Source organism: Miscanthus floridulus, unplaced genomic scaffold (assembly GCF_019320115.1).
Source record: "Miscanthus floridulus cultivar M001 unplaced genomic scaffold, ASM1932011v1 fs_72_3, whole genome shotgun sequence".
NCBI lineage: Eukaryota > Viridiplantae > Streptophyta > Magnoliopsida > Poales > Poaceae > Miscanthus > Miscanthus floridulus.
In genome coordinates, this window is record NW_027097177.1 from 57,940 (window position 1) to 84,713 (window position 26,774).

Consider the following 26,774-nt stretch of genomic DNA (forward strand, 5'->3'; position numbering starts at 1 on the left):
GGTGTCAACCTTACCCATCATGAACCCTTTAGAGAGTAGGAAGTCCCTCAATCTCTCATACCATGCTCTAGGTGCTTGCTTCAAGCCATACAATACCTTCTTCAACTTGTACACATGGTCGGGCTTTTTGTTATCTTCAAAACTGGGAGGTTGCTCAACATATACTTCTTCATTGATGTAACCATTGAGAAATGCACTCTTTACATCCATTTGATAGAGCTTGATATTGTGGACACAAGCATAGGCTATCAAGATTCTAATTGCTTCCAATCTAGCAACCAGGGCATATGTTTCTCCAAAGTCAAGACCTTCAACTTATGTATAGCTTTGTGCTCCCAATCTTGCTTTGTTCCTTACTACTATCCTATCTTGATCTTGCTTATTTCTAAAGACCCATTTGGTTCTAATCACATTGTGTCCCTTTGGTCTCTCTACTAATTTCTATACTTGATTTCTTATAAAATTATTCAATTCCTCATGCATAGCATTCACCCAATCAACATCCTTCAATGTTTCATCTATCTTCTTTGGTTCAATGGATGACACAAATGAGAAATACTCACAAAATGAAGCCAATCTTGATCTAGTTTACACACCTCTTGAAATATCACCAATGACAGTGTCCAATGGATGATCCCTTGCAATATTGGTTGGTTGGAGGATTGGAACTTAATTGCTTGCACTTGCTTGATCATTGGGTTGAGATGATGTACTAGCCACTTGATCTTGTTCATTGTCATGAGAGCCACTTGTACTAGCTTGAGTTGTATCATATTGCACATTTGAGTTAGAGAGCACTTGCACTTGATCATCTTCATCATCATTCACTTGCCTAGGCCTCAATTCACCAACAATCATGTTCTTCATGGCATTTGAAAGTTAAATGCCTCTAACATCTTCTAAGTTTTCATTATCTTCTTGTGAACCCTTGGTTTCATCAAATTCAACATCATGAACTTCCTTAAGAGTACCACTATCCAAATTCCAAACTCTATATGCTTTGCTTCTAGTGGAGTCGCCAAGTAGGAATCATTCATCATATTTCTTATCAAACTTGCACAATCTAGTGCATTTCTTTAAAATATAGCATCTACAACCAAAGACCCAAAAATATGCAATATTGGGCTTTCTACCATTCAAGAGCTCATATGGTGTCTTCTCTTTCAATGGGTGACAATAGAGATGGTTGCTATAATAGGAAGCCATGTTGATAGCGTTGGCCCAAAAAGATTGAATCACATTGTACTCACTAAGCATAGACATTGTCATATCAATGAGTGTTCTATTCTTCCTCTCAACAAGGTCATTTGATTATGGAGTGTACTTGGCCAAAAATTGATGTCTAATTCTAAATTCATCACACAACTCATCAATTCTAGTGTTCTTGAACTCACTACCATTGTCACTTCTAACTCTCTTGATGGTTGTTTTAAACTCATTGTAAATGCCTTTGACAAATGATTTGAATATTGCAAACACATCACTTTTGTCCACTAGAAAGAATACCCATGTGTATCTAGTATAATCATTCACTATCACAAAGTCATATTTGTTACCACCAATGCTAGTGTATTGAGTTGGCCCAAACAAATCCATATACAATAACTCAAATAATTTACTAGTGCTCATCATGCATTTCTTAGGATGGGTGTTTCCAACTTGTTTGCCAACTTGACAAGAGCTACAAAGTTTATCCTTCTCAAACACAATATCTTTTAAGCCTATCGATAGAATATCATCGGCAGTCCACCGAGGGGTATCCCGTGATGGTAGATTTGTCGGTGAGGATGCGCGTAATCAGGAACTAGATGGTGACACAAGGCACAGAGACAGCGATTTAGATAGGTTCGGGCCATCTGATCGACGTAATACCCTACGTCTTGTGTCTTTTGTGTATTGTATTGAATACATGATGTCGAGTAGAGGACCCCTGCCTCTCCTTATATACTCTGGAGGGGTAGGGTTATACGTAAAGTATCCTATTTGGTACTATACAATGTCTTGCGGTGCACGCCGAGCAGCGCCGTGCACGCCTTGATCTTGTGGGTTGGGCCACCTCTGATGGTGCGGCCCACGTCTTGGGGGCCATACCCCCACAGTTAGTCCCCGAGCCTGATAGTAGGTGACGCAGTCACATGGTGCTAGGGTCATAAAGTAGAAGACCAGTCGAGCAGGCAGCCAGTCCCCGGGTGTAGCCTCAAGATGAGAACAAGCACATTCACCGTAAGGTGAAGTGTGCCCACTTAGTCCCCGAGCCTACTGGAAGATGAAGAATGAATCTTGTAGAAGGGTCAAAGAAGTCTGAAAGCTTGCTGACATCGTCTGACATGCGCGTATCAAGACCCTAGACGTGCTGCCCAAGATCACCACCCTGATCCCAACAGCATGGAGCAGCTTGATAGCACACCGACGAGACGTAGCAAGATCCGAGCAGCAAGGGAGTCCCTGGCGTCGCTGGCGATGTCCGAGCACCAAGGAGAGAGGAGTCCCTGGCGTCGCTGGTGATGACCGAGCACCGAGGAGCGAGGAGTCTCTGACGTCGCTGTCGATGACCAAGCACCGAGGAGTCCTCGGCGTCGCTGGCAATGACCGAGCACCAAGGAGCGAGGAGTCCTCGGCGTTGCTGTCGATGACCGAGCACCGAGGAGCAAGGAGTCCCCGACATAGGCGGTGAGGTCCAAGCACCAAGGAGTCCCCGGTGTAGGCAGCGATGTCCGAGCACCGAGGAGTCCTTGGCGTAGGTGGTGAGGTCCGAGCATCGAGGAGTGCTTGGCATAGGCGGCGAGGTATGAGCACCGATGTAGCTGACGATGTCCATGTGGTGAAGTGTGCCCACTTAGTCCTCGAGCACGAATAATCCGAGGGCCAAGGAGTAACCAGCGTAGCTAGCGATGAAGCACGAGTGGTGAACAGTCCAATCAACTGGTCGGTGACGGAGTCCATGAACCAAGCGGTCCGACCAGTTGATTGGTGGAGAAGTCCAAGCACCAGGTGGTCCGATCACCTGGACGATGATCCTGCAATACAAACATATAGAACGGGTAGTACATGATGTAAAAATAAATAAATCCGGAGAAAAATCAGCAATGGTGATGAAACGACGTATGCAGTTTGGCGATCAGTTGATGTAAAAATATATTTATGTTTAATATAAACCGCCCAAACAATTAGTGTGTAGCTGAGTCTCTAGCCCTAGCTAGCCCATAGTCCATAACGTCGAGCGCGGAGCCTGTGCACGTGTAGGAGGAATAGGCGTGACCAAGGAGCCACTGCCGATCACCCATAACGCAGAGCATAGAGCCCGTAGCACGTGTAGAGAGGAGCCGAAGACAGGGCCATCTTTGGAGGCGTCCGAGCATCAATAGGACTGTTCAGGGGATCGAAAAATCGTTTGGAGAGCAAACATAGAGAAAATAGTTTGGAAAAACATTATGACAATATACGGAGATTGGAGAATATTTAGAAGAATATTAAAACATAACTTAGCTTTTAGACAGAATGTCGGGTCAGCGGCGTATGGCGTTATCGGGCCAGCAACGCGGGTAGCTTGCTTGTAGCTCGGCGGCGACAAGGGATGTCGGTGAGGGCCGCCGAGTAATGACGACGAGACAACAGCGAGGGACGTCGGTGAAGGATGTCGGCGAAGGCCGCCAAGCGGTGACAATGAGTCGATGGCAAGAGACGTCGGCGAAGGATGTCGGCGAAGGCCGCCGAGCGGTGACAACGAGTCCACGGCGAGGGACGTCAGCGAAACATGTCGGCGAAGGGGCCGAGCGGTGACGATGAGTCAACGGCGAGGGACGTCGGCGAAAGATGTCGGTGAAGGCCACCGAGCGGTGATGATGAGTCAACGGTGAGGGACGTCGATGAAAGATGTCGGCGAAGGCCACCGAGCGGTGACGACGAGTCGACGGCGAGGGACGTCGGCAAAAGATGTCGGCGAAGGCCGCTGATCTGTGACGATGAGTCGACGGCGAGGGACGTCGGCGAAGGATGTCGGCGAAGGCCGCTGAGCGGTGATGATGAGTCGACGACGAGAGACGTCAGTGAAGGATGTCAGCGAAGGCCGATGGCGAACTCCACCGAGGGCAGCGGCGACGAGTCATCGACGAGGGCTGATGAGGGCAGCGGTGGTGAGTCATCGATGAGGGCTGACGAGAGCATCGGCGGTGAGTCGTCGATGAGGGCCAACCAGAGCAGCGGTAGCTAGTCGTCGATGAGGGCTGACGAGAGCAGCAGCGGTGAGTTGTCGACAAGGGATATCAACGAGAGCCGACGAGAGCCATGGCAAGTCGTCAACGAGGGCCAGCAAGAATGGCAACGGTGAGTTTTCGACAACGACTGACGAGAGCAGCGGCGGCGAGTTGTTGGTGAAGACGACCTTGGAGGTGGTTCCAAGATCAGATCTGCTATCGTAGGGGCTGGTGTAGCAGCGATGAATCGCCGTCGTGGACCAAGATGGATCTCCACGAGATTGACGACGAGAACGCGTTGTTGATTTGAGGTCCATCTCGCTCGCCATGGATCAAGCGTACACCCCTACCTGGCGCGCCAACTGTCGACAGAATATCATCGGCAGTCCACCAAGGGGTATCCCGCGATGTAGATTTGTTGGTGAGGATGCACGTAATCAGGAACCGGATGGTGACACAAGGCGCAGAGACAGCGATTTAGACAGGTTCGGGCCGTCTGATCGACGTAATACCCTACATCCTGTGTCTTTTGTGTATTGTATTGAATACATGATGTCGAGTAGAGGACCCCTGCCTGTCCTTATATACTCTGGAGGGGTAGGGTTACACGTAAAGTATCCTATTTGGTACTATACAATGTCTTGCGGTGCACGCCGAGCAGCGCCGTGCATGCCTTGATCTTGTGGGTCGGGCCATCTCCGATAGTGCGGCCCACGTCTTGGGGGCCATACCCCCATAATGCCTCTAACCAAACCATGCTTAACCAATCTATTCAATTGTTTTATTCCAACATGATCAAGCCTACTATGCCACAACCAACCCATGCTAGACTTAGTGAACAAGCATATAGATAATCTAGCTTCACTAGCATTGAAATCAACCAAGTATAGATTCTCATATCTAAAACCTTTGAAGATCAAGTTAGAGCCATCTACACTTATGATCTCTACATCATCTACCCCAAATATGCATTTGAATCCAAGATCACACAATTGAGCCACGGATAGCAAATTGAAGTTCAAACTCTTTACTAGCAACATATTGGATATGCTCATGTCATTGGATATTGCAATCTTACTAAGCCCTTTGACCTTGCCTTTGCCATTATCACCAAATATAATACTATCATAATCATCATTGCCATTGATATTGATTGAGTTGAACATTCTTGCATCATCGGTCATATATTGAGTTCACCCACTATCAAGAACCCAATGTCTTTCTCTGGCTTTGTAATTGACATATAAAAGAAGATCAATTCTTTTTAGGTATCCAAACTTGCTTAGGTCCTTAAAGGTGAGTGACCAAGCTCTTTGGCATCCAAATGGCTTTCTTCTTTGAGCCCATCTATAGTTTACCAATGAACTTAGCCTTTACACCATTTGTACCCTTTGTTAACATATAGAAAGAATCAAGCTTAATGTAGGATACATTAGTTTGTGACTTCTTATTCATGCACTTTTGCTCTACATGACCAATTTGCTTAGAACTAGTGCAAAACCGATCATTGTTATTCACAAAACTAGTCTTATGAGGAGCAAAGGCTGCCTTGCCATTCTTGGGGTATAGCCCAATTCCTCTTTGTAGAGAGAAGCTCTTTGGCTACTCAAACACATTAGCATGCGGTCCTCACCACCATAGGCCTTAGCCAAGGTGTGAGTGAGCTTATTGACCTCCTTCTTGAGGTTCTCATTCTCAACCATTAGTGAGGCATCATAAGTGAAACTATCACTACTAGATAAGGTGAAAGTAGAAGTACTATAAGAAGGGTTAGCAGGAGCAACAATGATAGGCATAGATAATGATTCATCAATTATATCACAAGTTAAGCCTACATCACAAGTCTCAACATGCTTCTTTTTATTTTGCTCATCAAGCAAAGAGGAATGAGCCTTTTCAAGCTTTTTGTGTGCCTTGCTAATCTTATCATAGGCTTCCTCTAGCCTCTCATGAGATGCATTGAGTTCATCAAAGGCTTGTTTAAGGGCTTTTAGTTCCTTACGTAAGCTTTTACATTCCCTTCTCTTAATGCCAAAGTGTTTTTTAGCATCTTATAGTATGTCAAATAGTTCATCCTTAGTAGGTTCATCATCATCACTATCACTATCATTTTCATTTTCATTATCATATTCCTCATCACTTCCATCATCACAAGATTATACCTTAGTGGCCTTAGCCATGAAGCATGATGCAGTGTCGAAGAGAGAAGGCTTCTCATTGATAGCAATGCTTGTAAGTGCTTTTTTCTTGGTGGTCTTGTCATCATCACTTGAGGAAGCATCACTATCCTAAGTGACCACATATGAACCACCCTTCTTCTTCTTAAAGGTCATCTTATCCTTCTTTTCTTTCTTTTTCTTCTTGTCCTTCTTCTTGTTCTTCTTGTCATCATCTTTGTCGCTATTGTATGGGCATTGAGCAACAAGATAATCTTTGCTTCCATAATTGAAGCACCTTCTTGACTCTTCTTTATTCTTGGATGAAGATTTCTTCCTTGTAGCATGGTAGCCCTTCTTCATCATAAACTTGCCAAATCTCTTGACAAAGAGAGCCATCTTCTCATCATCATCATCATCCCATGAACCATCATCTTCACTTGATGTATCTTGCTTTGCCTTGCCCTTGGATGATGTGGCCTTGAATGCCACACTCTTCTTCTTCTCATCTTTGTTCTCCTTCTTTTCTTCCTTCTCATCATCATCTCTATATGTATCATCAGTCATTATATCTCTCAACACTTAGTTTGGTGTCATAATGTCCAAACCACTCCTTATAAGAATAGTGACCAATATGCCAAATCTTAAAGGTAAGCATCTCAAAAACTTGTGAGAGAAGTCCTTGTCCTTCACCTCTTCTCTAAGTGCTTTGAGATCATTGACAAGCACTTGAAGCCTATGAAACATCTGTGATACACTCTCATCCTCCTTCATCTTAAAGCTTGCAAACTTCTCTTTGAGAATATATGCCTTTGCACCCTTCATGGCTTGAGTGCTCTCAAATGATTCCTCCAATTTCTTCCATGCCTCATGAGCTCTCTCAATGTTCTTGATTTGCTCAAAAGTTTCCTCATCCAAAGCATCATGGATGGCACTAAGAGCAATGTTATTATTTTGGATTAGCATTTCTTTGGCGGCGGTGGGAGCCTCTTCATCTTCAATCTTAATCTTTGTCTCTACCACCTTCCAAACCACCCTATTGATTAACTTAATATAAGTTATCATCTTAACTTTCCAATAAAGATAATTTGAGCCATCAAATTAGGGTGGTTTCTTGGTGTTGTTGATTTGAGTCATTTTTACGCCGAAGGTTGTTAAGCCTCAAATCATGGTGACCTTGGCTCTGATACCACTTGAAAGATCCTAATGACTAGAAAGGGGGTGAATAGCCTATTAAAAATTTCTACAATAACACTTGGCAAACCGGTTAGACAATTATGAGGCGAAGCAAGTGTTGTGCTAGCCTACTAAAAATACAAGCCACCTACCATAATTCTAGTTTCTATAGTTTCTAACCACACAATGGCTATGTCACTGTACTAAGTTAGTGTGCTCTCAAAGGCTAACTAAAGAGTCATATTAACTAAACTAATAAGCTCTCACAACTAGCTACACTAAAGAGCTTGACAACTAGTTTATGGTAATATAAAGAGAGTGAGCAAGATGGTTATACCGCCAAGTCGAGAAGTGAACCAATCAATTACAAGAATAAATACCAATGAAAACTAATCACATCAGAATCAAATGATGACACAATGATTTTTTACTGAGGTTCACTTGCTTGTCGGCAAGCTCGTTCTCGTTATGATGATTCACTCACTTGGATGTTCATGCGCTAATTGGCATCACACGCTAAACCCTCAATAGGGTGCCGCACAATCAACACAAGATGATGAGCACACAAGCCATGAGTAATTCACTAGAGTACCTTTTGGCTCTCTACCGAAGAAAGGTCAAGAACCCCTCACAATCACCACGATCGGAGCCAGAGACAATTACCAACCTCCGCTCAACGATCCTCACTGCTCAAAGCCATCTAGGTGACGGCAACCACCAAGAGTAACAAGCGAATTCTACAGTGAAATATGAACACCAAGTGCCTCTATATGCAAACACTCAAATAATGCACTTGGATTCACTCCTAATCTCACAAAGATGTTGAATCTATGATGGAGATGAGTGGGAGGGCTTTAGCTAAGCTCACAAGGTTACTATATCAATGCAAATAGTCAAGAGGGTGAGCTTGAGTCGATCATGGGGCTTAAATAGAGAGCACCCACGAATAGAGTCATTGGGCTCCTCACTGCACTGAATACGGGGCGATCGGACGCTCCGGTCAGATTGACCGGACGATGGACCCCAACGTCCGGTCGTGTGATGCACACCATGTGTCCCCTCTCTTCAAATATTGAGCGCTCGATCCCAATGGTCAAGTGATGACCAGATGCGCTGCTGTGAAGTGACCAGATGGTGGACCTCAGTGTCCGGTCATTTCTAGTAAGCATCTAGAAGCGAGAAATCACGACCGGACGTGTCCGGTCATGCTCGACCGGACTCACCCAGCGTCCGGTCACTCGCCGTCTCCTCTGTGCACTGCCACATCAGCGGGACCAGATGCAGCCCTCCAGCGTCCGGTCAGAGACCGACGCCAGCGTCTTTGGTGCTTCTACTGACCGGACACACCGGTCCTTCTGAGACCAGCGTTCGGTCACTCATAGTGACCTTCGTTTTTTCTGTATAGTGCGCTGGTGGCACCGTCGGACTGTCCGCACTCTACGGGCGGATATTTAGCCGGTGAAGTTTTTAACCCTTGCTCAAATGTGCCAACCACCAAGTGTATCACCTTGTGCACATATGTTAGCGTATTTTCATAAAACATTTTCAAGGGTGTTAGCACTCCACTAGATCCTAAATGCATATGCAATGAGTTAGAGCATCTAGTGGTACTTTGATAACCGCATTTCGATATGAGTTTCACCCCTCTTAATAGTATGCCTATCGAACCTAAATGTGATTACACTCTCTAAGTGTCTTAATCACCAAAACAAAATAGCTCATACCATTTATACTTTTGCCCTGAGCCTTTTGTTTTTCTCTTTATTATTTTGAAGTCCAAGCGCTTGATCATCATCATGGCATCACCATCATCATGATCTTCACAATTTCTTCATCACTTGAAGTAGTGCCACCTATCTCATAATCACTTTGACAAACTAGATTAGCACTTAGGGTTTCATCAATTCACCAAAATCAAACTAGAGCTTTCATCGAGCCACCTCTGTTGCCTCATATTCAACTCGGATTGAGTGAAAATATATTTGAGGTTCTTATGATCCATAAAAATATGTACTTTATTTCTCAACAGGTAATGCCTCCAAATTTTTAGAGCGTGCACCACTGCAGCCAGCTCTAAATCATGGGTGGGATAATTCAACTCGTGCTTTTTCAGCTAACGTGAAGCATAAACGATCACACGTCCGTCTTGCATAAGCACGCAACCTAATTCAGTTCTAGATGCATCACAATACACATCAAATGGCCTTTCAATATCTGGTTGAGCAAGAACATGAGCAGAGATAAGAAACTTCTTCAGGGCTTAAAAAGCCTCTTCACAAGCTAGACTCCATACAAATTTGACATCCTTCTGTAGCAACTTGGTCATCGGTTGAGCTATTTTGGAGAACTCAGGGATGAAGCGCCAATAATAACCAGTAAGACCAAAGAATTGACGAATCTGATGCACTGACTTTGAAGATTTCCAATTTAACACATCCTGCACCTTGCCAGGATCCACATAGATTCCTTCAGGTATTAGGACATGTCCTAAAAACTATACCCGATCCAACCAAAACTTTCACTTGCTAAATTTGGCATACAACTTATGTCCAGTCCCATGGCGCAAAAGGTCCACGAGGCGGATTCCAGCCTAGCAGTAGAGGCCCAACATGGGTTGAACTTTTACACGAGGAATGCCCGAATTTCTCGAATTCAATTTAGATTCTTTCACCTTTTCTTTCCCTCTTGCACTTTTATATCTGGAACCCTTTCTTGTCTTCTATTTCTTTTTCTCATCCTCTGCCCCATCTACCCTAAAGGTGCTTGCGGCATTCTTTTTTTTAACGCGGGCGGGGTTAACACGGGCCGGGGAGGATGAGTTATTTTTTAGGTGTATATATATGTAAATAGATAATAGATAGAAGAAGGGACGCGGACGGGCCGTCAGCGAGTGGGAAGCTGTTGACGAGAGTATTATGGATTGTTGAACGGTGTGGTGTGCTGAGCTCCAACTTTTCGACCCGTTTCCTGCATGCTGACACACGGCTCAGTTTTCTAAGGCGTAACTGGGTCGTTTAAAGAAGACGGCCTAGCCTCCTGAAAGGCAGTGGACCTCTTGTGGGCTGTGCCACTGGATCATTTTCTTTATTTATTTTTTATAAGAAGCACTTGTATTAAAATTAAGAACAGATTACACTTAGAAGGGAGAAAGGCTCCCAAGAAGACTGGAAGAGGATAGAGCTAAACGAACAGGAAGGAACATGCGTCTGATTAGAAGCAAGACTGCGAGCAGTTACATTGTCGAGTCTGGCCCCGTTCGGTTTCAGGCTCTGTTCGCTGATCTAAAATTTAGCTGAAATTGGCTGAAAAACACTGTTCTGGCTGAATTATTGTGAGAGAAAAATAATGTTTCGACTGAAAAAAAACCGAACAAACCAAATATGGGGTAAGCCGAACAGGGCCTGACTCTTGGCTAAAATTGGCTGAAAACACTGTTCTAGCTGAAATGTTGTGAGAGAAAAACATTATTCCAATTGAAAAAAGAAGCCGAACAAGCCGGATATGGGGTAAGCCGAACTGCCTCTATTTATTTTGAGCACTTGATAACTCTTCATTTATTTTATTTGTTTATCCCATGCTCCAATCCTGAGAACACCGGACATTTTTTTTTCTAAAATATAAAATGGGAGAAAGGAATTTTATTCGAGGGAAAAAATAACACTTTTATATTAGATGAAAAAATAACACAAAGACCCCACTATTTCAACGGTCGTCCACCCTTCCTTTGCTTTTCTTCGTCGATCGGTTCTTCTTGCCTTCGGCCGTGCCTCGTGGTTTTTTTCTTCTATATGTAATCTATATATACGCGGGAGTCGAATTCGTTGACGCCTGTAATGTAAGGGGTCTCGGCACGGGCTCTCGTGGGTACAAACAAAGTACAGTTAAAATGACGATGGCAAAACTCTTCTCTTCTTCTTCTCCTCCTCCTCCTCCTCCTCCTCCTCTTCCTCCTCCTTCTTCTTCTTCTTCTTCTTCTTCTTCTTCTTCTTCCATGACTAGGGAGATTCATTCTTCAAATAGTTCCCGAATTACAATCTGCGATCATCAGGTTCTCAATGCAAGTCGGGCTAACATGTGCCAACCGGACTGTGCATCATCTGTGACCTGCTTTGCCCATGTATGAGTTACTCTATTACATTTTGGATTAATGAAAGAAAATTTAAAAGCTTGAAAGCACAAGCTCAAATCCCGGACCTCCCGCAGGACCGAAACCACAGCCGATTTCTGATTGATACTTTCGTTCCACAGGCGCATCAGGTCTTTCAATCGGTCTCCAACCAGACCTTCTGAGCACCTGCAGCATAGCGGCATGTTCCCTTCAACTTATCAGCCGGCTTATCAGTTAAAATCTACAGTATTTTTTTCATAATAAATCAACTTCAATCGGCTTATCAGTCGGCTTTAATACCAGCTGAATAGGTCAGGCCATTGCTACAGTACACAAAAGGAGTCTACAAAAAAATAGTGACTTCGTCAATGGCTCCATTCGTTTCGTTGAAAAAACAAGTCAAAACACTGTTTCGGTTGATTTGTTATGAGAGAAAAATATTATTCCAGCTGAAAAAATCAGCTGAAAAAATAAATTATAAGAGAAGCTAACAGTGCCAATTAGGCGATTAGTAGTTCATTTTGAAAAGACAGATAGAGAAGCTTGAGTCGAAACCGGCCGAAGCTCTGCCACACAAAGCATAAAACTAGCGTACGAAGATGTGTGCCTTTAAATTGTTAAGTATTAAAAAGTCTATATATATTTATATACAGCAATGTCACCTGCCAACAAATCTAAGGCTTTTACAAATTTTTAGAATAAATTAACTAGAGAGACTATCTCATATCCCTCACTAAAACCAGTCATGGTGACTTTGTGAATTTGTGAGATTAATTTGCGTGGGTGAATTTAAACAGCGGTACAGCAACTGCTACGTGAGCAACCTACATGCACCTGCCGCAGAACATAATATTATTAAATCATCAAGAACCATCTAAAATCTACTCCTCTTCAATACACCAGCCGAACGCCCTCGCGCTCCACCGGCCGTGAGAAGCAGGGAGGTCAGGCCGCGCATAGCAGAAGATGCCTCCCAGCTCAGCGACAAAGAACGCAGGATTGGAGAGAGACGAGGGGCGGAGCAGCAGGATTTCGAGACAGACGCTTGAATGTGAGCAACATGCTGCCGATTGCATTAAAAGCTACCTACACAGGGAAAGAAGTCCTATGCGAGACCACCCTGCCACCTTGGACCCCGCGAGCGCTTGGTACATCGCCTCCGTTGAAGCGCAGGATCGACGGCCAGCAGATCGAGTGACAGGAGCGCCAGAATCACTCGAGGTAATAAAGATTTGCCGTACAGAAAAGGGAGGAAGAACGTAGTATTCTAATTAATCCGTCATTAGCGTACTGTAGAACCACATTGTCAAATTATGGACTAATTAGACTTAAAAGATTCGTCTCGTAAATTAGTCACAAACTATGAAATTAGTTTCATAATTAGAATATATTTAATACTCTATGCATGTGTCTAAATATTTGATAGGACATAGATTAAAGTTTTGGAGGAGCAACAAACACCCCCTAAGTTTTCCAACATCCATTCAGGCCCTCTTTAGATCCCACCCAAAATCCAAAAATTTTCAAGATTTTCCGTCACATCAAATCTTGCGGCACATGCATGGAGCATTAAATGTAGGTAAAAAAATAACTAATTGCATAGTTTGCCTGTAATTGACGAGACGAATCTTTTAAGCCTAAATAGTCCATAATTGGACAATTTTTGCCAAATACAAACGAAAGGTGCTACAGTAGCCAAAAGCCAAAAATTTCCGCATCTAAACGGGGCCTCAGTCTATTTGCGGTTTTCATAGTGTAGCACGCCCACTCGGTGGCCGATCGCAGGGCAGACGATTCCTGCTCAACACCGGCCGCCGCGCAAGAACCCCGTCGAGCTTCCTCTCCCATTCACCTCCGCCCCAGCCGGGCACACCCTCCCCTTCTACGCCTCGCTCCACACCACCCCGCAAGAATGCGCGTGGAGGATTTTGCGGAGGCAGGAGTGAGCAGGCGGGCTCGATGCGTCTCGCGCGTGACGATTTTGCCCAACGACGGCGGAGCAGTGGATCCGGATGGAGCCACTAGAAACTACTAGTTTCTCCCCAACGCGGTGCGGCTAGTTTCTTCGTGTTCGTGCTAGCGAAGACGCGGTTCCGTGAAGTAGAAAGGGTTATTTTGATCTAGGCCATTACAGTTCTTCTAGTTTTGAGAAACGCCATTATAATTCACCTATTCGAAGATTTGCCATTATAATTTCATTTTTTCCGCGTTCATGCCATTTTCTACGGCTGTCGCATGAAGACCGGCGAGGCGCTCGCCATCACCTCCAGCGTGCAGTTGCACTGCCTCCTAGCCTCCGACGACGACAGCTCCGGCAAGGACGGCTGCCACCACCACCACCAGAGCAGCAACGGCAAAGGCGGGGACACGAACAAGTGGCACGAGTGGCTGGACCGCTGGGCGGCGCGGATGGAAGGGGCGGGTTTCGCTCGCGTCCCGCTCAGCTACTACGCGCTGCTCCAGGCGCGGCGCGCGGCGTAGTGGTTCGGCTGCGATGGCTTCAAGGTTCGCGAGGAGAAGGTCGCCTTCTTCCTGTGCTGGCAGGACCGCGCCATCTTCTCCGTCTCCGCCTGGCGCGACCGGCGCTTCGACTGATGGACGAACACGTCGGCGTCGGCATGCTCGGACTGCAGGTGCTTGTGCGCGCCCGCGGTGGTGGCGGCGTTGGTTGCTCGCACACGCTCCCGCGCGGCAGCTGTTCGCACGCGCACCTGGGCGCGCTCGGTCTGACGGAGAAGACATGGACTTGACGTCCGTATGTCTTCCCGTAGACATACGTGTCTGACCAGTGGGCCTTGTACGTGCCAGCCGTAGGAAATGGCATGGACGAAGGAGAGATAAGATTGTAATGGTAGATCTCCAAATAAGTGAACTATAATGGCGTTTCTCAAAACTCGAAGAATTGTAATGGCCTAGATCAAAATAATCCAAAAGTAGAAACCGTTTCTCTGTTTTTACTCTCTCTACATTAACTTCTTTGCCACATTAGGAAAAAAACTCAGCTGTTATGATAATTAATAGAGATAGAAACTACCGTAAATAGACCATTGTGATTGCCCTAATGCACGCTGGCCCATCAATCCGTAATGGATCTGAGATTATGATCACAATTAATTAACATCAGGGGTATCATATGAACCCAACTGTTGTTGCCCATTTTACAAAAGGATAGTCCTAGTCACCTAGAAGGAGAAAACAACAGCGGTACCGAATGGTGTACAGCGCAACAAATACAGAGGAAAATGCTGAGCTCCTAATAATCTGTGGAGATGTGGAGAGAAAAAAAAAAAGAAAACACAAGGAAGGCATCAGATGAGGGTGAGCGTCTATCTTTTTGCTAAGCCGCCAATGTTGACATTGACTCACCCACCAACCAGGCCACCACGCGGCACACAACCAGCCGAGCCCAGAACCGGGTTAAGGCCCACCACCAAGGCACCATCCCATCATCAGGGCCGTCGATACCTGCCTTGGACGGTGGCGATTGCCATTCATGATACGCCTCCAGCACTGCCATCGCCGTGCTGCTACCGTAAAACGCCGCATTAGAAGACCTGGTCCTGAGCAGAGCGTATTACAGAGCATCATCATGCTCAAGAGAGAATCCCTGAGGATTTCGTCAGATGCGAAGTGGAAAGTTCTTCTCGTCTCCTGTGGTCGAAACACAGCAGCTGGAAGCGTGGCTTAATGGACTGTCAACGCTGTCGACAAGGAACGGGAGGTTTGATCTCACATTTGGACTGTTGGAGGAGGGGGCGGGCAGTGTGCGTCACTGTCAGTCAGTCACTAACGCTTGACATTTTCTAGCACAACTTGCTTCGTTCTGCCTCTCCCGGTCCCGGTCTCCTCCACTGTTCTACCAGCCCGGTCAGTCCAACTCCCTCCCTCCCACCTCCTTCCTCCTCTCGATCCCTCCCCCTCGTGCCAAGACCAGATTCACGCGCCCGATTGCCAATTGCAGGTGGGGTTGGCTGCCTTGATGGCTAGCTGCCTCTCCGTCTGCCATCGGCCATCTCCATCCGAGAAAAGAAAGGATTAAACGAATCAGAGGAGACGGCCGCCCCCGAAGCGCCGGAAAGATGCGGCCTTTGCGGCGAAGCTCCGGGCACCTTGCGGCCCTCGGCTGCTTCCTCTTCTTCCTCCTCCTCCCGCTGCTGTCCCGCGGCGCGGACATGCCGGTGGGGTCGACCCTGTCGCCGGGCAACTCGGCGACGTGGACGTCGCCCAACAACACCTTCTCGCTCGGCTTCACGGCGCCCGCGTCCTCCCCGTCGCTCTTCGTCGCCGCGATCTCATACGCCGGCGGCGTGTCCGTCTGGTCCGCGGGCGCCGGCGCCGCCGTTGACTTGGGGGGCTCGCTCCGCCTCTCGTCCAACGGCGACCTCCAGCTCGTCAACGGCTCCGGGGCCGTGCTCTGGTCGTCCAACACGGGGGGCCAGAACGTGTCCGCCGCGGCCGTCCAGGAGAGCGGAAACCTCGTGCTCAAGGACTCCCGCGGCGCCACGCTGTGGCAGTCGTTCGACCACCCCACGGACACGGTGGTGATGTCGCAGAACTTCACCTCCGGGATGAACCTCACCTCGGGCTCCTACGTCTTCTCCGTCGACAAGGGCACGGGCAACCTCACGCTCCGGTGGACCAGCGCCGCCACCACGGTCACCTACTTCAACAAGGGGTACAACACCTCCTTCACGGGGAACAGGACGCTGAGCGCGCCCACGCTCACGATGCAGACCAACGGCATCGTGTCCCTCACCGACGGCACCCTCACCTCCCCCGTCGTCGTCGCCTACAGCAGCAACTACGGCGAGAGCGGCGACATGATGCGGTTCGTGCGCCTCGACGAGGACGGCAACTTCCGCGCCTACAGCGCCGCCCGGGGCAGCAACGCCCCCACGGAGCAGTGGTCGGCGGTGGCGGACCAGTGCCAGGTGTTCGGCTACTGCGGCAACATGGGCGTGTGCAGCTACAACGGCACGGCGCCCGTGTGCGGGTGCCCGTCCCAGAACTTCCAGCTCACCGACCCTTCCAAGCCGCGCGGCGGGTGCACGCGCAAGGTCGACCTCAACAGCTGCCCCGGCAACTCCACCATGCTCCAGCTCGACAACACACAGTTCCTCACCTACCCGCCGGAGATCACCACGGAGCAGTTCTTCGTCGGCATCACCGCCTGCCGCCTCAACTGCCTCTCGGGAAGCTCCTGCGTCGCGTCCACCGCGCTCTCCGACGGCTCGGGCCTCTGCTTCCTCAAGGTCTCCAACTTCGTGAGCGGCTACCAGTCGGCCGCGCTGCCCAGCACGTCCTTCGTCAAGGTCTGCTACCCGCCGTTGCCCAACCCGGTCCCGGGCAGCACTGCGGGCGTGAACTCGCGCGGCGGCCCCGGTGTCCGCGCCTGGGTCGTCGCGGTCGTGGTCCTGGGCGTGGTGTCCGGTCTGGTGCTCTGCGAGTCGGCGCTGTGGTGGTTCCTGTGCCGGCACAGCCCCAAGTACGGTCCGGCGTCGGCGCAGTACGCGCTGCTGGAGTACGCGTCGGGCGCGCCCGTGCAGTTCTCGCACCGCGAGCTGCAGCGGTCCACCAAGGGGTTCAAGGAGAAGCTGGGCGCGGGGGGGTTCGGCGCCGTGTACCGCGGCGTACTGGCGAACCGGACGGTGGTGGCGGTGAAGCAGCTGGAGGGGATCGAGCAGGGGGAGAAGCAGTTCCGGATGGAGGTGGCCACCATCAGCAGCACGCACCACCTCAACCTGGTCCGCCTCATCGGCTTCTGCTCCGAGGGCCGACACCGGCTGCTGGTGTACGAGTTCATGAAGAACGGCTCGCTGGACGCGTTCCTCTTCGGTGACGGGAAGATGCCGTGGCCGACGCGGTTCACCGTGGCCGTGGGCACGGCGCGGGGCATCACGTACCTGCACGAGGAGTGCCGCGACTGCATCGTGCACTGCGACATCAAGCCCGAGAACATCCTCCTGGACGAGCACTTCAACGCCAAGGTCTCCGACTTCGGGCTGGCCAAGCTGGTGAACCCCAAGGACCACCGCCACCGCACGCTCACCAGCGTGCGCGGCACCAGGGGTTACCTGGCGCCGGAGTGGCTGGCCAACCTGCCCATCACGGTCAAGTCCGACGTGTACAGCTACGGTATGGTGCTGCTGGAGACCGTCAGCGGCCGCCGCAACTTCGACGTGTCGGAGGAGACCGGGCGGAAGAAGTTCTCGGTGTGGGCGTACGAGGAGTACGAGAGGGGAAACCTCGCCGGCATCGTCGACAGGAGGCTTCCCGCGGAGGACCTCGACATGGCGCAGGTGGAGCGCGCGCTGCAGGTGAGCTTCTGGTGCATCCAGGAGCAGCCGGCGCAGCGCCCGTCCATGGGGAAGGTGGTGCAGATGCTGGAAGGGGTCATGGAGCTCGAGAGGCCGCCGCCCCCGAAGTCGTCCGACAGCTTCCTGAGCACCACCACGGCCACCAGCGGCGTCAGCTCCAGCATGGTCTCGACGGTCGTCTCGTCGGGGGCCCCGGTCGCGCCCGCGCCATCGCCGAACCTGGAGCAGGAGATGGCGCTGGGCCGCTCCGAGTCGGCCAGGAACCGTGAACGCGTGTCGCGGCAGCTGCTGTCGCCGCAGCCGTACATGACGATGTAAGGCGCGTGTGCGTCATCCTCATCCATCCATGGCAGAGATCATCATCCCGCGAAATGGATAGCAAAACAAAGTGAAGGCGCTGAGCTGAAACACGCAGGCAGGCAGAATGCCTGCTTCTGTCATCCATTCCTAGGAAGAGGAAAGTGTACAGATTTGTAGAGCGATTAGGGAAATGATGGTGATTCGCTGAATTTGCTCTAAGCTCTGGCTGGCGAACCTTGGCGGCGGAACAAAATGATCTTTCACTGGTATTGTGGCTTCCATATGCCAATAGTATGTAATTGTAAGCATCAAATTCATATTGAGCTTGATATTGAGCACTGCAATTTGTACAAAATAACCGGCATGTTTTAGTATGGACTTACAGGTTTGTTTCAAAAACAGATGCAGTAGTTTTTTTAAAAAAAAAATGTTTCCCACATCAAGGGAAGTTCGGAACAGCTCACACAGGCAAATAGATTGCATAATAAATAAATACATAATAATAATGCTGAGCTGTTAGAAGTTTCATGTCTTTCAATTTTCGTACTCATAATTAGAAAGTTAGCGAAGGAGATCCATCATTTTACAATAAAAACAACATAAAAAACTCAAGGACAATTTCAAAATCAGACCAAGCATCTTAATACGTATGTATAAAAAATCACTATTGGCCCACATCGATTACAAGATTTAGCTTTTATGAATCACTGTTGGTTTGATACTAATAATGGTACTGTTAGACCGACGGTCAGTACTGAACACTGTTGCACTTCTCCTTTTTGTTTTTTCTAGAGAAAAACTGTTGCGGGTCTCCTGTGTTTCACGTCTCACCAAGTCACCAGTCGCCACACTGCCGGAATTCTATGTTCTAGAACACGAGCAGGATCTTTCAGCCAAACATCTCCGTCAGCTTCTGTGCGGATCAATGCTATTGCATTCGTCACATTTTCTCATCTGTTCGCTGGTCGGTTTATAGGCTGATAAGATCGGCTGGTGCTGGTTTGGTGTGACAGAAAAACACTGTGGCCCGTTTGCTTCGCTAAAAAAACAAGCCGAAACACTGTTCCGCCTGATTGGCTGTGAGATAAAAATATTGTTCCCGCTGAAAAAACAAGTTGAAAAAGACAGATTATAAAAGAAACGAACAGGACCATATCATGACTAATAAGCCCTGGCTGAAACCGGCCAAAATTTCTACCCGTGCAGGCTGCACAGAGGGGTATGCCGATTTCTTCGTAGGGCAGTGCACGTCGAAGATGTTGCCATGGCGCTCAGGGAGGCACATGTGTGTCCAGTCCATCTGTCACTGGAGCGACTTCGCTGCCAAAGTCGCCGAGCTCTACCCGAACTACAAATTGCCCAAGTACGCGAAACCACGCATTGCTTTCAGTTTTCACCAAGAAAATCGACTGAAATTTAGGTGTCGATGGTGATAAGTCTCTCACCTTGTGCTGTTGCTTTACCTGCAGGTTCTCTAAGGACACCCAGCCTGGGCTGGTGAGAGAGGAGGTGGGGTCCAAGAAGCTCATTGCGCTGGGGCTTCAGGTCACCCCCATGGAGAAGATCATCAGGGAGACAGGGACGCCGTGGAGAGCCTCAAGAGCCGAGGCTACTCTCCTGAAGCCCTGATGTCTGGCTGGGTAGTGCTTGTGATGTGAGGCCGTCGTGGACCTTCAGCCTGTTCGTTTGGCTGTGGCTTATTGTAAACGATCGTAAATTTTCATTCGGAACAATATTTTTGTCTTATACAAACCAACCAGCAACGATACAAACCAGCCAACCGAACAGGGCTGCTTGTCAAGTTGCTAGCGTGGCTTGTAACTATAGTAATAATGATGTCACCAGATGATGATGATAATAATAAGAAAGCCTTGGAATCTGAAAAAGAAAACCGAGCTAACTCGGTTTTTCAGTTCGTAATCATGAAGTTTCAGGTACCGAATTGGATTGGATCCTTGCCAAAGATGAAGCCCAGAGACACACTCCCAGAGACACACTGAACGTTCTGATAGACATAGACATATCGACGTGAAATGTACTTGGCCACTCCATCTGCTCCTCCGTTTCCTTGGCCTGCAGTCTGCAGAAAGCTCAGTATAATGCCGTCGTTTGCAGTTGCCCAATGCGTGCTACGGTGCGCAATCACTGTGACTGTTGTGGATAATCCAAAAGAGGTGTCCGAAGCTGGTGCTAAACACGCATCCACAAAAAATCCCAGTGTCAGATAGCCACTCAGGCAGCCACACAGTCGCAGCACACTCGGAGTGACTCGAGACCCAGCCCAGCCAGCTAGTCAGCTCAGGGAAAGGACGCGAGAGATGGCGGGGGAGATGGTGCTGGTCACCGGCTAGCGGGCTGTTCGTTTCGGCTCGATTATTTGTATCTCATTTATAATTTATGGTTTAAACAGTATTTTTCTTTCACACCAAACCAGCTAGTAGTACTTTAGGTCATGATTTATAAGTTAATTAAGCCGAAACGAACATGCTATTGATCGGCCCCACCCTCGTCAGCTCAGGGAAAGGTAAAGGCATCTTGCGCCAAGCCGCCATCCCTGCCCTGCAATCGCAGCCGGGGAGGCAACTGCAAGTTGCAACACATGGCGCATGTGAGTCAGGCTCGTGCCGTCATGCTGGGTATACCACTGCGGCTTATAAATCGGCTGATGCTATTTTATTATGAGAGAAAAACACTATATCATAACTAAACGAACAGGTGGGAGCGTTCAGTACGACGGTACGGGTGGATTTATGATGACTGATGAGGGCAGAGCTGTTCTTGCACTGGCCTCTTGCTTTTCGGATCGAACCCTAATTCAGGGCTACGATCTGATTGGAACGTACTACTGCAAAGCCATCGGCCAAAGACCCAGAGTGACAGTACGCGGGTGTGTTTAATTCAGATTCAGATAGGGAAAGAGTAGGTCTGGTGCATTTGGTAATTTCGGAGTCCTTCCTGTGCGCACGTGCTCTGAGAAATGCTGTCTCGCCCAACAAACAAACCGGAATCTTCAGTGCAAGCTAACCCAGTCCATGTCCATGGAGTCCGGCCATAACCAAGGCTGTTCGTTTCGCCATCCGGTTTTTTACTTATAATTTAATGTTAACCCAAATGACAGAAATGGTTCCATAGTGTAGTGGTTAGCACTCCAGACTTTGAATCTGGCGACCTGGGTTCGAATCCCGGTGGAACCTCATAATTTTACCTTGGTTTTTTTTTTGTCTTTAAAATTAAGGTTCTAATTAGCTGTTTTCTCATACAGACCCGCCATGCTAATAGCCAAATTAGCCAAAAAAAATCGACACATTAAAAGTAACCCATCTTGCCAAGCAGCAACAGGGAATGTAAGCATGTAGGTGTGCCTGATTGAGACCAATGTAATGTAAAACGTGCCGACTGAAACTGTTTCTGGATGGTAACCTTCTCTTTTCCGTGTCAAAACAAAAGGGCCAGGTCAACTTACATCATCACTAACAAAGTTGGCGACCGACCTGTGAACACCACGGTTTAACCCAGCGGTGACCACCTGCTTTGAAAGGCAAGGCTGACTCAAACACGAAATCGCACACCCGTTTTGCGTTTAGTGGCTAGTCTTTGTCAAATCCACGGATCAATTTGACCACAACAAAGCTGTTACTGTTAGTATAGTCAACAGTTCTAGATACGCAGTAACCAAGAGTCGTGATTACTGACAAGAAAACCTGTTGCCCGCGCTTCTAAAATTTGCGGCGTATACCGCTCTTTTCTGTACACAATTTGCGGCGTCTTTGTTGGAATGCTTCGAGAATCCAGATCACCTCCGAAGAAGGGAAAGAGTTAAGCTAACAATGAGAGAGCATATCTTTTTTCAAAGCTTAATCTAGTATTCGACCCAGTTGACATCCAAATCCTTCAGCTTCAGGAGCCATTTCTGGGCATCTGGGGAAACATTGCCTTTATCAGGTTTCACCCCGTGCTTCTTTGCCATCTCAGATGGGGATTCAGACTGGCTCTCATCATCCAAGTCGCCTTGCCTTCTAGGACGTCTTAGTTTAAGAGAGAGAAGGCGTGAAACCTCCTGCACCCCACCCCATTTTTCCAATGCCCGAGCAATGTCGTAACGACCTACCAACAGAGCATGAAAATCATTTCAAAAGCCAGACAAGGAAACTTCATGACACGGTACCAATCTAACTTGCACGTCTAACCTGACAACAGGAGCATGTAATGATGGTATAAAGCTAAAGACACTTGTGCTAAAATGAATAAAACAGTAGCATGAAAGTGCCACAATACTTTTTTTTTTCATTTTCCAACAATGGGCTACAGATATTACCTGCCCTCTCAAAAGATTTTCTACTTGGCATATAAGAAGGATCCATCCCCCAACTTTTCTGGAACCGGCTGATCTGTATATAGTGATCAGATACTGATGTCAAAAGTTGAAGAAAAATGTTGAATACAGCATATGATGTTATAAAATTCAATGGACAGAGTCACAGAGTGCTAGCTTTCATTCATACTCGAAATATGAGGGGACAAGTTTTAACTCTATTTGCAATATACAGCGCAAAACTATTCAGAGATTAAAAAACATGGTTATACCTGTATTCTTGTGCTAGAATGGATATCTGATAAGCACAGGAGGGAGCTAAAGATATATAGTATTATTACCTCTTCTTGCAAGTTCTCCAGATTATCCCAATAGCCTCTTGGTTTTCGATTTTTGTAAGAAAGAGAAAGGTTCATTATGCTGGCAATCTTCCGGAACCCACCCATACGTGTTATTGCCTTCTCAATATCCACCCTTCCATGAGACCGGAGATGCTTTCTCTTAGGCATGAAACCATACTGACCATACTCTGCAATGAAATTCTCAAGCTCTGATTTTAGGACCTCAATGTCCTTTTGCAACCCTGGGACTTTTGGTCTCTGCTTCATGGTACTGGATGAGCAAGACACAGATGCTTGCTCAGATTGGCTGCTTTCAGCATGATAAGCATCTGGGTCTATGGACACATCAGAATTAGCTGTGGAGTTGCTACCCTTGGCTCCAGCCTTTTCAATATAATCACGGATTGCACACAAGTTTGATGGAAGATCTTCATATATGACCTGTAACAGATTGATGAAAATGAATAGCCTGCTTTACTATCTCTAAAGACATTAAACTTTATCAAAGCATTCAGCTGAAATAACCATCAAGGCACCACATACAATTAATCCAAGTAAGAGCACGAAAAAATCGGCCTATTGTCAAAAGCAAGTAAAAAATGTCAGAAACCATGATAAAATTTTTTGGTGTCCTAACTGCGACAGAATGTATCACCTGGAAATTTGAAGAGCTGAAGATACAACATGACTTGTAAAACAAATCCTGTTAAAATACCTTCATGTTTGTAATTTGGATATTTGAGAGGCGTAAGCCACCAAGAAAATGGAAAACCGATCCCTGTTAGGTTCTTTAGAGATAATTAAGTTTAAACCAACCAAATACGAAAATTTAACTATAATAAGCTTATACAGTGACGAAGCCAGAAAAAAATTTAGGAGGGGCTGAACAAAAGAATAGAGATTTTTTTATCTTTTCTTAACCTTAGCCCCTCCTACCTAATACATGTATGCATAAAATTTTAATGGAGGATTTAGGAAAACTCCACGTGCTCAGGATGGGTAGGGGGGGCTGAAGCCCCCCTAGCCCCACCGCTGGCTACGTCCCTGAGCTTATACCATCTGAGAAGGCATGAAGTATATACCCATTACCATGCAAAGCACTTGTATAACCAAAACAGAATACAGTGTGCACATAAAAGCCTACTTTAACCATCTTAAGCTAACAAGTAAAATGTTATATGAATTAAAGAAAATGCATATATGGCTTACCTCTTCAAGGATAGACTCAGAGAGAAAGGTGTCCCTATGCATCTTAGTCTCAACCATGTACTTCAACAGGGTGTGCTGATCCCCAAGTTGTTCTAAGCGCCATTTCCCTTTAAACGAGTAAAAATCACCCTCAACTTGTTCAAACCTGATCTCTTGCTCAAATTTTTCACGAAGATCCATAACAACACGGGCATGAAGGACCATATACAGCAGGCCTTTGCAACCCTCCTAGAAAAACGATTTCAAAAGATATAATGCTTGAAAAAGAAAACAAAGACTATCAGACTGAATTTACAGAACTTTCTTTCAGATGAGCACAATGAAAAACAATCGAGTGAACCGAAACCAGGACACATGAGAAAACTGTGTCTGACTTCATGACTTTTTTATGCTGTGTAGTAAAAACAAAGGACAACCTAAGCCAGGCCTACTTCATATGTTCTAGTAAAACAGTTAACCACAAAATACGACAGAAGAGAACCACATATTCTACCTGCATTATGCGGACCTTGTTATTATCACGAAGAACAATCCTACTGATAGCCAGGTTTGGTACGAATCTATCAAATGATTTTTGTTAGATCATACCTGTAATAAAATAAGAATGTGAACTCAAAAGATTGTGGAAAGATAGAACTACTTACTCGGGCAAATTCTCATATGCCGTGAGAACATTCCATACCTCTCGAACTGGTGCTTTCACAGTGATACTAGCAAAAACACACCTATGAGCCCCCTCATGTTCCTTCACGCACACCATATCACAGGATAAGACAAACTTCAATGCCCTTCCCTTGATGGCTAAGAATCCAATAAGTAATGATATAAGTTTAGTAAATTACCAACATGCCATCAAATCTTCGAAGATGGATCTCATCTACCACGCAAGGCCTATCAATTCTGCATACGTTTCCATATACACCCCATTTGCTAATCAATTCAGAAGCAGGTGATGGAAGCACACTGCTAACACCAAGAAGTGGGAGGTGCTTCTTTGAACTTATAGAAGAAGTATCAACTGTCGTACTATGTAATTTATCAAGCTGAGAAGAAGTAGATGATGGCTTCAAGTCCTCAACAGAGAATTTTCTCGAACCACAACTTTGATTTTCCAGATAAATCTTTTCTCCGCTCTACAAGCCAAGGCCACCAAGATTTACAGGAAGATCCAGGACCTTATAATCTTTTCAAGAAATATAGCCGGGAAGTTAAATCTTGGTATCACATTAACTTCATACAGCAAAACTGCACTAGAGGACCTGCTAGCAGACAAAACAAAATAGGGCATATTAGACTTAATCATCTTCTTCGCTCACAAGAAGTTGGAGAGCTAGTCTGGTGCATCATGGGCTAGTGAGTGAACTTAAGCTGGATGTTCATCAAAAGAAAAGCAATAAATAAGGTAGTATACTAGTATATAAGATACACGTACTTATGTCTTTATTGATTTACCTCCCATCCCACTTATCTGAGAAAAGAAAAATGATCATCAGATGCATACCTTGGACCAGATCTTAAGGACCATTTTCCTTCAAACTTCTTGAAGTCACCATCTACCATCGAGAAATGGAGTTCTCGCCCATTAATCTGAAAGCATAATCATGAACGAATAATCAAGTAAGGCAATATAACTTAATATAGAATAGAAAATGGAGGGGATCCATCATCGTTTTTCAGATTTGCTAAATCTAACTCATACAACTAAGAAATATATCAGAGAGAAACACAATGGCGCAGCTCCAAGCAAGAAGATCAACACATGCTGAAAAAACACAATGACCATCCCTGGTTGCATTCACACTCTCATGGACTGGCCAACTGATCATCCACTAGTACTTTTCAGTGGCATTTCACATAATGACATAACATTGTCGGCGATGTCAAATGTTGGATACTCCAAAACTGTTCCATTGCAATTTAGCAGTTAATGGAAGTCAATCTGCGACAGCACGTACGGAGTCATGGATTTCCTGGAGATCCAACACGACGCGCGCCTCAATGTGCCAGTACAACGCTTGCTGCAGGCCTCTCTGCTCCAGCCATATCCGCCCTTCATGCGGGCACGGAATCGTCCCACTGCAAGCAAGCACGAACAAAACGACCCCAATCAGACACCTTCAGAAGTCCCCACCATCAGTGCAATCACAGTTCAGACGCGACAAATCGAGACAAGAAATGCGGACCTCTGGACGAGGTTGGGGATGAAGTCGGCGAGGCGCTCGTAGTCGGTGATGACCTGCCACAGGGTGTCGACGTCGGCGGCCACGGGCACGGACGCGAGCACCCGCCGCTCCCGCCACGACACCACGTCCACGTCGCACTTGACGCCGCGCGCCGACCCGGTGGGCCCGGCCTCCGACGCGCCCGCGCGCCCTCCGTGGTAGTGCTGGTGGTCGGCGCCCCAGTGGTCCCCGGTGGCGGCCGCGGCGGCGGCGGTGACGGAGCGCCGACCGGAAGGGGCCCGCGAGAGCGCGGCCGCCGCGGAACGGGGAGGCGCGCGCGCGCGAGGGCTAGGGCTCGGGATCCCCGGGAGGAAGGAGGCGGCGGGCGAGGCGAGAGTTCTCATCGCTCGTGCGCTCGAGTCGAGCCGGAGAGTCTACTTGGCCACTGGGAGTCGTGTTGTACCTGCCGAGGAAGGAGAAGGAGGCGCGCGCGGTGACCG

General features: G+C 47.4%; 1 protein-coding gene, 1 non-coding gene and 1 pseudogene across 2 annotated transcripts; 2 read left to right on the plus strand and 1 right to left on the minus strand.

Annotated features, from left to right (window-relative positions):
• Positions 1-15,260: 15,260 nt before the first annotated feature.
• LOC136532861 (G-type lectin S-receptor-like serine/threonine-protein kinase At1g34300) lies at positions 15,261-18,637 on the plus strand. Its single transcript, XM_066525444.1, has one exon. The coding sequence runs from the start codon at positions 15,713-15,715 to the stop codon at positions 18,266-18,268; it is 2,556 nt and encodes an 851-aa protein (XP_066381541.1). The 5' UTR covers positions 15,261-15,712; the 3' UTR covers positions 18,269-18,637.
• A 2,735-nt stretch (positions 18,638-21,372) lies between these two features.
• Positions 21,373-21,444, plus strand: TRNAQ-UUG (transfer RNA glutamine (anticodon UUG)). The gene has a single exon. It is a non-coding gene; the product is annotated as a tRNA-Gln (tRNA).
• Positions 21,445-21,638: 194 nt separating this feature from the next.
• On the minus strand, positions 21,639-26,774 carry LOC136532860 (uncharacterized; annotated as a pseudogene).

Excerpts from the sequence above, each read along its gene's own strand:
- LOC136532861 (XM_066525444.1), top strand. The coding sequence starts at position 15,713 with ATGCGGCCTTTGCGGCGAAGCTCCGGGCACCTTGCGGCCCTCGGCTGC.